The 14106-nt window shown below is 42.4% G+C and overlaps 1 protein-coding gene across 27 annotated transcripts in view; it reads right to left on the reverse strand.

The window, feature by feature from the left end:
• Window positions 1-14106, reverse strand: part of ADGRL3 (adhesion G protein-coupled receptor L3) — a 513383-nt gene that overhangs the window by 319564 nt on the left and 179713 nt on the right. For all 27 annotated transcript variants that reach the window (XM_032685704.1, XM_032685699.1, XM_032685696.1 and 24 more), the window contains exon 3: window positions 12394-12633. In XM_032685704.1, the coding sequence (XP_032541595.1) occupies window positions 12394-12448 (55 nt within the window). In that variant the 5' untranslated portion in view covers window positions 12449-12633. The remainder of the gene's footprint in view (window positions 1-12393; window positions 12634-14106) is intronic.

Genomic DNA, 14106 nt, shown 5'->3' on the forward strand with positions numbered 1-14106 from the left:
GAGGAACAAAGGGGACACCTACTTGCAGAAACACCTGTCAGCCCCAGTGCCGGATACCCCGCTCCAGCAGAGGAGCGGAGATGGCAGAGACAGGGAGATGATGTCTTCTGAGAAACGCACGGCGAGCAACAGTTGGCAGGGTTACCACCAGCCCCTGGCTTTGTGGACGACCACCCTGGCTTTCCCTGCCTGCAGAGACACTGCCACACGGGTTTGTTCATCCACACCTTGAACTGGAAAGGTGTTAAGTTCCCAGCTCCACTCCAACCTGACACAACCAGTGCAGCCAAACTGCCTTGCTTATAAACCAACACGTGCATTTCCCCTTCCACTCCGCTGCAGAGAGAAGTGCTGCACAAGACTGATGTACCAAAGCCAGCTTCCTTTTGTCATCTGCTCTCTTGATACTAAATGAGCCCTTACTGTAGCCCCCAGCATCTCAGCAATAGAAACAAAACACTGAATTAAAAATTGGAGACAAATCTTCAGCAACAAAACCTGCAGAGTGAAGAAAAAAATTGAAAAAAAAAAATTCTCATTTAAATCAGCAGCACTGATGAACTTCTAATACCTCTTAGAAGAGCTTGCAGGGTATCAGTCTCCCAAGACAATAAGGACCACATGTAACACTAGCTCTTAGAGTAGGGTAGCAGCCCACAATCTAATGAGCTCACTGCAAGCACTAATATTTGAGAGATTAGCCCAGGGTACAATCTCTCCTATGTTACAGCCCAGCTTTTCCCCACTGGTCTAAGCAAACCACATTCAAAGTGCATTTACATGGAATCGCCAACTTGCCACGGGATTTGGATCAGACCCCAACTCCTCAGTATTAAAATGCAAGTTATGATTCAACATTCTGGAGATTTAAGAACAGGTGACAAATTAGACTGAGCTTCTAAAATCAGGCAGCCATCTCACTTTCTACATATTATGGTATAGGAGGGAGTAACAATAACCAAATTACCTATTTCTAGTCCTCATCTCTTCCTCTGCCCACTCTAACACAAAGACTGTCTTGAGAAGGATGTTTAATGTCCATGAATCTTACATAAAACCAATTTACACCTCAGGATGTACAGCAAGGCAGCCAACACTATCAGGTACTGCAGAAAGCAGCCCAACACAGCAAAGCACGAGGAAATACATAAAAGTAGATCTTGCTCTGATTACAATTCCTTGAGTTTATGGGGTGCATTCCATATTGCACTGTAACTAAAAACTAAAACCAGCCTAGGCCTACAGTCTCTACAATGGGCAGATTGCAGCATCTGTGTGGTGTTGGCTAAAAACTCACTGCACATCCCACAGCTTGGAGCAGAATCACGACAGAACATGGATGGTCCTGCCAGGCACTGGGAGGGATATTCAGGGGAGGCTGCCTGGTACAAAACCATTTCATGAAATCAGGGAAATTCAAAGTAAGGAAAATCTTCTGAACTCTCCGACATGCTTTTAATTTCTTCCCTTACCAGAGCATCTTTCCCAGATGAGTTGCTCACTAAGTAGTAGGAAATGCCTTCCAAATTCAAATAAAACCACATTACCAAACATACCCAATTCAAGAAATCCTGGTCAGTAAAGGAAATGACTGAACAATAGTGAATATACCATGGGGTAATAAACATCAGATGGCTCTAGCATTCATTTAACATGACTGTGGCATTGATAAAATGGATGTTAGAGATTTCTTGTAGGGAATCAGCAGTTTTGTTTGCAATAAAGAGCTTCTTGCTGTTTTCACTGGGCAAAGGATGCTATTTCTTACAGGAAAACATCAGGTCTGCCCAGATCTTGTGGGAGTAGGTTAGCAGCAACTGAGGGAGAGGTGTAAGAAGGAAGGTGGCCATAATTCATTCCCTCATTGTCACTCTTTTCTCATTTTAGCTTAAATTACTTCACAATGCCCATCTTAAATGTATGAGGGAACTAGGGCCAGAAAATCCTCAAAAGTAATTATTTTTCTATGCAACTCCAATGGTTTAAGCTTAGCTGAAGTTACTAGGAAAAGAAACAGAAACGACAATCCACTTGTGGGCATATTCACATCCAGAAGAGAGGTGCTACAGCTGCATGGGAAGGATAGGCATATCAAGTTTGTGCACTTAAAAAAAACCCTGGCCACTGCTGGAAAGGATGGCTCTGCCCTAGCATTATGCAGCTACTTTGCCTGTGAAGCTGTCTTCAGGTACTGTGCTTCTCCAAGTACTGGGGAATAGATGCATGACCTTATCCATCAAACCCCTTTACTCAACCCAGAACAGCAGGATCTCTCCAACCCCTGGTAGTTTCCTGTCATCTTCACCACATAATAGCTTTATCTAGAAGTTTAGCATCAACAAAGTAGGTGGAATTAGCAATTAGTCAAATAAGTCTTCATTTTTCCACTGAGGTAATTATGCAATAGGTGAAAACAGAAGGAATGGGTGGGCAGTTATCTCCCCTATTCATCAGGATAAGGAAGTGAAGCTGCTCACTTCTGCTCCTCTTTCTTTACTATGCCAGCCTCGTTCAACCTCGACTTCCCCCAAACCAGTCACTTTGGAGTATCTTGCATGTCCAGGAAGACACAGGACAAGGTGTCTTCTCACATGTAGACAGCTGCAGATATGAAAATATTCCTGGTGCTTCGTGGCACATCTGGGTATTGGGTAAGGGATGACTGTACCCATATTAGTCAGCTTTGATCCACCACAATTTTCAGTCCTAGTTGCTTGGGATTATTAACTCCAAACGGATGTATAAAAAAAGATTATTCTGATATGTTTATTTGGAAAAGTCAGGCAAGCTTTTTAATTTTATTTCTTTTATGTATTTACATCTAATGCCAAACCATAGTAATTGCATCACAAACAGTTCCTGCTTACATGGAAAATCATCAGGGTTTTTCATTGGGATGCTATAATATTTTTAAGACCAATATATCCACCAGAGGTGAAATGGGGCCCTGGTGCCATCAATATCCTGATGAGATAGAAGTTGCTGAGAATACGAGTAAAACTTATTCAGTAGGTTCTTTCCTTGAAAGAACCTGCATTTAATAGCTAGTCCTTACTTATTCCATGCTTATCTATGACAAGGACTAGTCAGGAACAGGGCTATCTAACAGCTCTTACTAATCAGGGACTACTGCAGAAGAAACACAAATGGATCAGTGTCAATGAATAAACTCAACATCCTCCTGAATCCCAAGTGAAAGCCAGGCACTGCCTCACAGAGCCCGTCATCACAACATACAGTGTCCCAAACACGTCTGGCTGCTTTTCATTCATATCTTTAAAAACAATTCATTGGGAAGAGGGTTGTGCCTTCATGAGCATTGACTTTTGTCTTCAACAAAAAAGAAGAGTATTAAAGCTTTGTAGAAAGACAGAGAGAAAGAAATATTGCAAAAGATTTTTAAGGCATTTATGGCCTCTTGTTTTTCCTCTCCAGTACCACCCAAAGTGTTTCCAGGTTGGTTTATTTTTCCCCAACACGTAGCAGAGCAGGCATACCAGCTTGGTCCCTCTGATGCTCTTCCAAACTGCTGCCAACAAACTGTCTTGTCTATTTGCTCAGCACTCACTAGGACAAAACCAAATGCACTGGCCATAATAAGAGTATTTGACGTGTGCATTTTTATAGCTTGAACTGGAAGAAGATTGGAAGGTTCAAGACACTGGTTACAAGCTAAGGTTTCCAGATCAAATCAAGACTAGGTCAGAAACAAAGAAACCTAGTCATCTGACTTAGCAACTGCTTGGCAGCTGATACAAAATGAATAGTTAGAGTTAGGTCAGCTTTTTACACAGCAGATGTCTGCACCACAACACCCGTTCATTACTTACAGTTAATAACTACACAAATATAACTTTTCAGGATTCAACAAAACTCCTCATTGCCTAAAACTACTTACCCCTCTTTGTGACAAGCTCCGAGTTGCACTTTTCAATTCTGTTTCTTAAGAGAGTAACTTTTCTTAAAGAAATTCACTAATAAAAACATTTTTATAATCACAGTAAAATATAAAGAGAATTAAATTATGGTACAATAATTTACACCTGACTGCACAGAGGCCATTTGGCCTTCATCTTTGTGTCTGAATGTGCTGGGTGGGAATTACTACACTATAATTCACATGTTGTCACATCTTATGGCTTAATTAACACTTAAAATCAGAGTTAGTCACTAGAGATCAGAAATCAGTCTTGTCAGGAAATGGTTACAAATGGAAGAAGCATCAGAGGTCACAGGCCTGAAAGGTAACAACTTCCCCCTACTCCTGTGAGAGCCAGCACATTTTCTACTGCTGTAGTTCAGAAGGAGACCCACATGCCCTGTTGCTGTACAATGTACATATTAAGAATTATCAAATGGTTAGGGTTGGAAGGGACCTAAAAGATTATCTAGCTCCAACTCTCCTGCCAGGGGCAGGAACACCTTCCACTAGATCAAGCTGCTCAAAGCCCCATCCAACCTGGCATTGAGTACTTTCAGGGATGGGGCATCCACAGCTTCTCTGGGCAACCTGTTCCTGTGCCTCACCACCATCACAATGAAGAGTTTCTTCCTAATATCTAACCTAACCCTACCCTCTTCCAATTTAAAGCCATTATCCCTTATCTCATCACTACATGCCTTTGACCAAAGTCCCTCTGCAGCTTTCTTGAAGGCCTTCTTTACGTACTAGAAGGCTGTTAGAAGAACTTTCTGGAGCCTTCTCCACACTAAGCAACTTCAGCTCTCTCAGCCTGTCTTTGTAGGAGAGGTGCTCCAGCCCTCTGAACATGTCCATGGTCATTCTCTGGACTAACTCAGACAGGTCCATGTCCTTCTTGTGTTGGGGGCCCCAGATGGGGATGGATGCAATACTCCAGGTGTGGTCTCAGCAGAGTAGAGAGGTAGAATCATTTCCCTTGACCTGCTGCCCACACTGCTTTTGATGCAGCCCAGGATACAATTGCCTTCCTTGCCTGTAAGTCCACATTGCCAGATAACACCCAGCCTCTAATCCACCAACCCAACAGGGTTGTTCTCAATCCATTCTCCACACAGCCTGTATTTGTGCCTCAACCCAGGAGCATCTTGCATTTGACTTTGTGGAACCTCATGATGTTCCCATGGCCCCTCTACTTGTGCTTGTAAAGGTCCCTCTGGATGGCATTCCATCCTTTAGGCACGTCAATGTATCATACAGCTTGGTGTCACCAACAAACTTGTTGAGACTGCACTTGATCCCTTTGTCTATGCCACTACTGAAGACATTAAATAACACTAGTCCCAGTATGGACCATTGAGGGTAAAAGATCTTGTTTCCCCTCTGTAGCAGGAAAGTGCTATGAGCAGACACACTTGCTAAAAACCAAAGGAAAAAACAAACAAACAAACAAACAAACAAAAAACCCAACAAAAAACAAACAAACAAAAAAAACCCCCCAAACCAAAACAAAACAAAAAAAAAAAACAACCAACCAACATTACCAGAAAATCGCCTTAAAATCTCCATCCTTACTTAGTGTGAAATTTAGATGTGAAAGAAGTGGATCCACACACAGACCTCTGTGCTGCACAATGGCTTAAGCAAGAATTAAATAGCATATAGTCTTAGCAAGGTTGAATTTCACCTTCTGTCAGCTTATAGGTTGGTCTGTCATCAGATTGGGAACTTAATACTGCAAATTTTAGTATATCACTGCTAATGAAAGCACTGCAGTATATACACAGAACAGCCATCCCCTTTTATCAGGAAAGCCTTCCTCGATCACTTGTTCCACTACAGAAAAGGTGGCACGGTTGCAGGTAATACAAATTGCCAAGAATAGCAAACATTATAAATATTTCAAGGATGATTAATCTTTAAAACACTGGAGTTAGGCAGAAGCCTGGAAGTCAACTTGGCTATTTCACAACTAATAAAACATGTATCTTGTATTTCATTGTGACTATATAAAGAGTATTGTAGTAAAAGGCAATTATCCACCATTCACTAGCTAACATAACACTTGTACAAGTATAAAAGAAACACAGTATGTATTTTAAGCAGTGACAGTATTTCCACTGTATTAAAATAGTAGTGAGGCAAATGTTCAGCTCACATTAAACAGCACTCTGTCACCGAGGACCAGCTTGCTAGCATCATATATTCCCCCAAGATAGATAATGTTGCTTGCTTTAACAGAATCATTGTCACCAGGCAACTACCAGTGCTGTTCAGTAATAAATATTTCCAATGTTCCCACAGAAACTAGCTCGGCATCTGGACCTGCTAATGCCTAGAGAGCTCAGCTCGACCTTGGAGTACCATCTTTTCACAAAGATGCAGCCCCTCACCACGGTTGTCTCCCAGAAGCATTGCAAGGATGGTGCAGAAGCTCAGAGGGCGAGAACAGGACAGCACACGAGGCTCTCCTTCCTTGAAGCTACAATGACTTGAAAGGACTTCAAATTTAATTTCCTACTCTGCAAGTGATAAATTAGTTCAGCCCCATCTCAAACTAATTCTCATATAGAGAGACAAGATGGCATCTGCCCCTAAATGTAGGAAGGTCACTTTACAGCTATGCTACAAGTCTCCATAAATAAATTCTCAGAGGCAACGAATCTTTTTTGGAAGTTTAGAATTGGGCCAGCAGCATTTGTAGTCCTGCCAGTTTGGTGCTGTCAGGTATCAGCACTAGGCCTTAAGCTTCATAACAATACCAGGCTCCAGGACTTTACAGTCTGAACTAAAAATCTATTTTGGCTTAAACTTAGCTCTGTCTCCAAAAGTTATTTAAAAACTCTTGCAGAACCTGCAACTTTTCCTAGGATCAGACAACTTTTGCCTAGCCCATCCCAGCTGCAATAGCAAAACTTCTTTAATGTCAGATTGTCCTGATTTTTTTGGCTGGAATAGAGCTAATTTTTTCTTAGTAGTTGGTACAGTGCTGTGCTGTGTTGCGGATTTGGTATGAAAATACAAAATCATATTCACACACAAGGCTGAAGGGAAGTAAGCAAATGTCTGTACGGTGCTTAGTTACCATCCAGGCTTAAACCAGGATACCTATTGTTTGTCCTGTAATTTCAGCCAGGTTTTGCTTACATTAGTGTTTAACTTGTTCCAACTTCAGTTTTGCTTAGCTTTGGCCAAGTGTGTGCTTCTAACCCAAAAATCATATTGTATATCAAGAAAAAGATTAAGAAATCTAAGTAGTCACAACATTGACTAACTAACCCCATGGATTATCAGGGGTGAACAGTGTGCAAGCCATTAACAAATGGCTTTAAGTTAAAACTTAAAAAATAACCCCAAGCAGCTTCAAGACCAGGAAGAACCACGCCCAACAACTGACACCACACTTTGCTCAAGAAGGAACCAAGATGCAGAAAGCTCACTCTCATGATACAACTACCAGTCAAGAGTTTAGCAGCAGAGGAAACGAGCAGATTGCAATGCCTGTTGATTTTATTGCATTTGTAACAATCTCCAACAGAAACTGGGCAATTTGGATTATTGCTTTATAGTCGGAGTAATAATAGGTGGTTGTTCTTTTTTTGATTATACTATTAAAAGAAGTAGCATAACAACAACAAAAAACTCATTCTTCATTGCCTAATGTGAGATTATGCACACGACACAATCCTTAAAAAATAATTTTCACATGAATAATAATAAAGCAATGTGATAGGATGATAAAGACCTTTGCATACAACAGGCCTTCAGCTCTTTTCCAGAGCCTAAAATAAGTTACTTCTTTGGAGACGTGCAAAATTTCAGCCCACAGCGATCACTGTGGTATCCTTCCTATCCTGCCCTTAACAGCAGGCAGCGCTGAATCCTTTTATTTCTATTATTACTTTTGTCCAGCAGTCTGGATGTCTTAAATCTCAACTCTCAGTCACACATAAGCATGACAGCAATGTGACAAAGCAGGTGTACATCTCTCCAGGCTTGCAAACTGAGCTGCTGCCTGTCACGTCCATCCCATTTCAAGTGAACTTTGACAGTGTTCATTTGTGGGTAAAGAGAAATCTGCTTTGTTTGGGGTCAAGGGGAGGAAGGCTGAGGAGGATGAGAACAGCTGCTCATTCTAGAAAACGTCTCCGGGAAATCCACCTGCTACAGGGAAGAGGATCAGTTTGCTCAGGTGTACATGGGGGTAACACAAGCCAAGGAGCACTCTGAAGGTCCAGACCTTCAGATGCTTTGGGAAAAGCTTCCAAAAGGGTCAAAAAAAAAGGCAGGGGTACAAGAGCCCTGTCCATAGCAGAGGCCTTGCAAAGGATGGAAAAGACTTTGCTTTTGCTGTTGTTGCTGATGGTTTTATTTTATTCCCTGGTATTGTTGCTTTCTCTCTTGGCTAATTCTCTGATTTTGTGTAACATGTTCAGTTTTATGGAACAGATGGATTTACAGGCTTTGCTGTAGCTTAGAAGAGAGGATAGCTTTTGGGGGGCTTCCACACTCCTCCAGGTTGTGTCATATATGCAAGTTGTACGCTATTTTCCATTCAAGTCAAAGGCAACAGTAAAGAAAGCATCCACTACTCAAATCTGCTATCATCTCAAGTATTTCACATGGTTTAAAATTTTTGTGAGCTATGATCCAAAGCAGTCTGAGCAAAACACTAGACAGTACCGTGCCTGTGCAGTTAGGATACAGCAGATTAACATCATCACTGAGGAACTGCACGGGCTCATGACTTTTTCCCCTTTTATGATTTCTACAGCTTATCAACAAGATGACATTGTACCAGGGCAGTATTCTGGAAGATTACTTTTCATCTTGCAGATCACTGAAGTATGCACCCTTTGACTCCACACCTGTCATCATGGCCACATCACACACACAATATACTCCAAGAAATGAAATAGCTAAAATAAAAAAAAAAAAAAGCCCCCTGAAAAAAAAGAAACCACCAAAACAACACCACCACCTCTCCAATTTATGAGATCACTGGTCTAAGAAATCTGTCTATAATGCAGCTACCACTACAGATGAAGAGGCCGTGTCAGGAAACTCAAAAAGAGAATGAGATGCAGCAAGGTCAGTTTGAAAAAGTAGTCTGTATCAACTCCAGCAATCACTACAGGACAGGAATCATTCCAGATCATGAAACAGGAACTCAAATGCTTTGTGCCCTGTTAAACATAAATTATGAATGCTTTCTGTATGCAGTGAAAAGGGATTACTAAAAGGGGAAATAAAAACAAAAAAAAAAAAGCAAGGTTCAACTGGACTATTTTTATAAGGAAGGTGAGGTTGTAGCATCTGTTTAAACACAAATATACTGTCTTCAGGCTAGCAAAAAAACTCTGCATTGATACCAGTTTGTCATTTGCCTTAGACAGCCTCTTGCAGGCACTTGCAGGGAGAGAGACAACAAGGGAGAGCACCTGAAAGCATCAGATATTCAGTCTCTGATTTCAAAGCCTTGGAAGCCCCATTGGATTGTTCAATACGACCTTCAATGGAACTCTGAGTTTTACGTGCACGTCCTTCCACGCAGGGGACTGGAGGGGGTTGACTGCCTAGTGCTAGCTGATAACAAACGTACTCATCAAACATCACACAGCTAAACCTTCTCCTCTCGTTTAGGAACAGGAATGCATCACCCTCAAACAACCAGACACATGTTCAGTATCTGCTTCCCCCAAGAAAGGCAACATGCCAAAGTTCTGAGGTGGAAGCCGCATGCTGGCCACTCTTAGAAATCAAAACAGGGAGAATCAAAACAAGTTCTTCAGTTCAGACCAAAGGTCTTCATTCTCCACTGTTCAAAGGCAGCTGTGAGCCTCTACTGCACTTTAACTGGCAATTTATAGGGATCCGATAACGTGTGTGTTGGGTAGATGTGGATGCTCAGATTTACCACCACTGACTGCTACAATAACCACGGCAAACACCCTGTACCTTTAGTCTGTAGAAGAACATAATGGATAGAAATATTTCCAGGCACCTAATTTCTGCATCTCTGGCATTTGCTCATCTGTAGCATAATATGGCTCCCAGGATACTTCTGACATTTTCATTTACTGTGACTATCAGGCAGGACTTTCCAGCTACAGTGGCACTGAGAATTTAAAACAGAACTGCCAGAGGCATATTTGAATTGTTAATTGCTTTAACTGTTAATACTGCTTAATTATAAAGATTTACAAAACATTTACCATTTAACTTTCCTGGAGAGGAATGGAGATCACCTTACCTAATGGCTCTTTTATTCCACCCCAATTGGTCAACTCAGTTTAAATATTCATTCTAATTTTCAAGTCAGTGAAGAGTTTTGCTTGCAGAATAATAGTACAGATAACCTTTGTGCCCAAAGGTGTTATATAAGCAGACAGGCTGTGCTCTATAGATATGTTCTGCCAATTACACGTATTTCATTTTTTAATCCCCTTCTCTGCTGTAAAACTGTACTCTTTGTCTTACCACATACACAAAGGATCAGTTTGTAAAGCACAAGAAGTCTGATGCATATTTTAAAAGCAGGGGCCCATAGTTTACATACACGGAGTCATGTTATTTACAAACACACTTCCACTGACCTGTAATTAAAATGAGATCCTTGGTGGAGTTCACTTTCCATTTAGGCATCTCAAAAATCAGGCAGTCAGATTTTCCAAAGCTCTGTTCTGAGCATTTAGCAACCATCACCACTAACAGGAGCTCCTGAACCCTTCAAGCACTTGTGAAACCTGGCAGCTTACTTCTGGGGCTTACATTTGGGTTTCTCATACAAAAAGAACCCAACCCCAGGCCTCAGAATCTTATTTCAAAGAATTACACGTGTCAGATTTCACTTAACAGTTTTCTGGTTAATAAAAAGATTGATTTTTTCCTCCTAGAGGTCTGTATTGGGTTTGCATAGTCAAATTTCAGGGGGCTGGGTGAGAGTTACATGGGTTGCTTCCTTGAGAAGTTGCTTGAAGCTTCCCTATGTCTGACACAGGCAATGCCAGCTGGCTCCAGGATGAACCTGCCACTGGCCAAGGCCAAGTCCATCAACAACTGTCATAGCACCCCTGGGATAACATATTTAAGATGGGGAAAAAGTTGCTGCTACGTGAGAGAAACAGCTCTGAAGACACAGAGGTCAGCAAAGGAGGGGCAGGAGGTGCTCCAGGCACCAGAGCAGAGATTCAGATTCCCCTGCAGCCCATGGTGAAGACAACAGTGAAGCAGCCTGTCCCCCTGCAGCTCAAGAAGGTCCACAGTGGAGCAGAGGTCCACCTGCAGCCAGTGGAGGAGTCTGTGACCCTATGGAGAGCTCACACTGGGCTACGCTGTGGCCCTGAGGAGAGAGGAACCCACTCTGGACCAGGTGTGCTGGCAGGACTTGTGACCCTGGGGAGGAACCCCAAGCTGGAGCAAGGGAAAAGCATGAGGGGTCCTCGCTCTGAGGAAGAAAGAGCAGTAGAAACAAGGTGTGATTGACTGAACACAACTTCCATTTCCCTGTCCCCCTGCACTGCTTATGGGGAGGAGGTAGAGACAACTGAGAGTAAGTTCGGTTCAGGAAGAACGGAGGAGTGGGAGGTATTTTTAAGATTTGTTATTATTTTTCATTAACCTACTCCAATTTGATTGGTAATAAATCAGTTCTTCCCCAAGTTGAGTCTGTTTTACTTTTGATGGTAATTGCTGAGCGATCTCTCCCTGTCCTTATCCCGACCAACAAGCCTTTCATTGTATTTTCTCCCTTGTCCAACTTGAGGAGCGGAGTGATAGAGCAGCTTTAGTGGTCACCTGGCATCCAGCCAGGGTCAGCCCACCACAAGTTCATCCATCTCCACAGCAGAGCAGCTGTGCCTGATGCTATTCTCGCAGTTCCCAGCTGCAGCCTGGCTGTGCAGCGTGGTGCTCTACACTGCTGGGTGGGTTACACAGTGTGCCAGGCTAAAGCAACACTCTTGGTTGTGGTTCCTTTTGGTGCAGAGTCACTGAGCCTATGGGAGCCTCAGTCTTTCAGCAGAGCACAGACATATCCACTGCAATGCACAAAATCACAGCCCAACATGACGGTGAGTAAAATCCCACCCTGGAGCTGTGGCTAAAGCAGGACATGCAGCCCCTTAACTGAGCAGTATTCACAGAAAGGAAATTCATTTCCATGCAGAAGCCAGGAGAGACAATCTCAGTGACACACAGCCAATAGAGCAGGCTTAGGCATGGAAGAAGACAATCTGCCTTAACATAGCAGCTAAACTCAGTAACAGAAATCTTTATGTGTCAGAGTTCTTTGTTTCAGTACTTAACTAGTCATAATGTAGCCTGGTAATTCAAAGACCTGAGGTGGAAGCAGAGAGAGAGAAATCAACACCCTGGAAAAAACCCACACCATTAGGAAAAGACAGACAAAATCCTTGCTATTTTCTCTTCTCTCTTCCCTTCCCACAGGCAAATTTACACCGCCTCTCACTCACCATGGGCTATCGGTGTTAAGAGCATTGTGAAGAACAGCAGCTGTGATGACCACATGACTGTGAAGGAGAGTTTGAAAGTATCCCAGCAAACAAGGGTTCAAACAAAAAGGTGAGAGTCCTTCTGTACTTGCTTCCAACACTTCAACTGTTGGCCTTCAATTCACATCCAAAAATGGGAAAAAAACAATCAAAAATAATAGTAATAAAAAAATCCCACAGCCAGTATCCAGAGTCTGAGACCTACAAATGAGAAAGGAAAAAAATGCAGTTAGCAAAACAACAAGATAGGTGTTTTCAATCAAGTCTTGCTGTGTTTCTTTGCTGCCAGCAGCTGTAAAGGCAAATTTGTCTTCCCCCCTTCCTGGCCCTTCAGATACACGCACATTCCTACATAAAATACAAATTAAAACTTATCCCTGTGCAGAGAGACAGTTTATGCATAGCCAGTGTTCTGCTTCCTCTCTCAAACAGTTTTGAACAACAATGCCCACAGGTCTAGACAGTCCACAGGCTTTGAAAGCTGACTAGAAAAAACAATTGTGTACACATTGCATCTTAGTGTAAGTATATGGGACTTTTAATACAGGGGAGGGGGGAGCAAAGAATAAATGCAAGCTCCTGGAAGAGCACAAAGTCACCAAACTGCCAACAAGACAGGATGCTTCGTCACCCAGTCTAGGCCATTCCTGTGAGCACACATGGGAAGCACAGTGCTTTAGGAGAAAATCCAACTCAGAGCTGCAACAGAGCTGCAGTCCTTGGCCTGCCTCCCCTTTCCCTCGAAACAGAAACCTTTTTTCAATATATGAAACACAGGCACACCAACTCAGCTGGTCCCAATGTAGGGAGCAAGACACTCAAACAACAATCTTAGGCTTTGGCTTTCTCTTTAGCCTCCCACACAGTATGTAATGCAGGTGGACACGCTGACCAAGAATTATCAATGCAAGCATCTGCTATATGTCCTGAATGACTCAGGCAGAAGCTGAGCCCAGCACTTCCCCAGGTACCTGGGCACTGCACTATTCTGCTAAGACCTTTCACTCCTTTTTGAATTTCTCTCATGCCTCTGTTGCAGAGGCTGACAACAAGATATCAGGCAGTGGGACTAGTAATACGGTTTGGGAGCATTTCCACTGATATGGCTCTTTTTGTTTGAGGTATCCTGTGTGGCTTTTAATCACTGAATCTGGACCAGGTTTTAAACCCGAATAGAGCCTGAAGTCACCCTTATTCTCTAACAAGCTAATTTCTAGTCACTGCCAGTGACTCGCTCCTAGTCAAACTCTGCAGTTATTTATTGTGGAATCATTTTAGTCTCTCAAGAAGGGTCTAGATGGCCACAGTGACTCAAACTTGGCAGGAAAAAAACAATTATACAGACTTAAACTACGGCATCAGTTTGAGACTTAGCTCCCCACTGACTTTGAAATGACGAGGAAGTATGAGGAATTGAAAAGTACTTTACATATCTGTTTTGAACTCTTTAGACTGCAGTCTTCACAGCACTGGTCTAATTAAAAGTATCTCGAAAAAATCTCTGATCAACAGAAGTTATTCTTCTCTGAGCAAAGCAGCTGTTTTTGCCAACTTCTGTTCTTGCCCAAAACTCAGTCTGAGCCAAAAACAGTATGAAAAAACTGTGTTGCATGCCATTGTGATGTGGGTATATTTCTGGAAGTTTGGCATGACAAAGTGGCCTTTGTTTTGCTT

The sequence above is a fragment of the Chiroxiphia lanceolata genome, chromosome 4 (genome assembly GCF_009829145.1).
Source record: "Chiroxiphia lanceolata isolate bChiLan1 chromosome 4, bChiLan1.pri, whole genome shotgun sequence".
Lineage (NCBI taxonomy): Eukaryota > Metazoa > Chordata > Aves > Passeriformes > Pipridae > Chiroxiphia > Chiroxiphia lanceolata.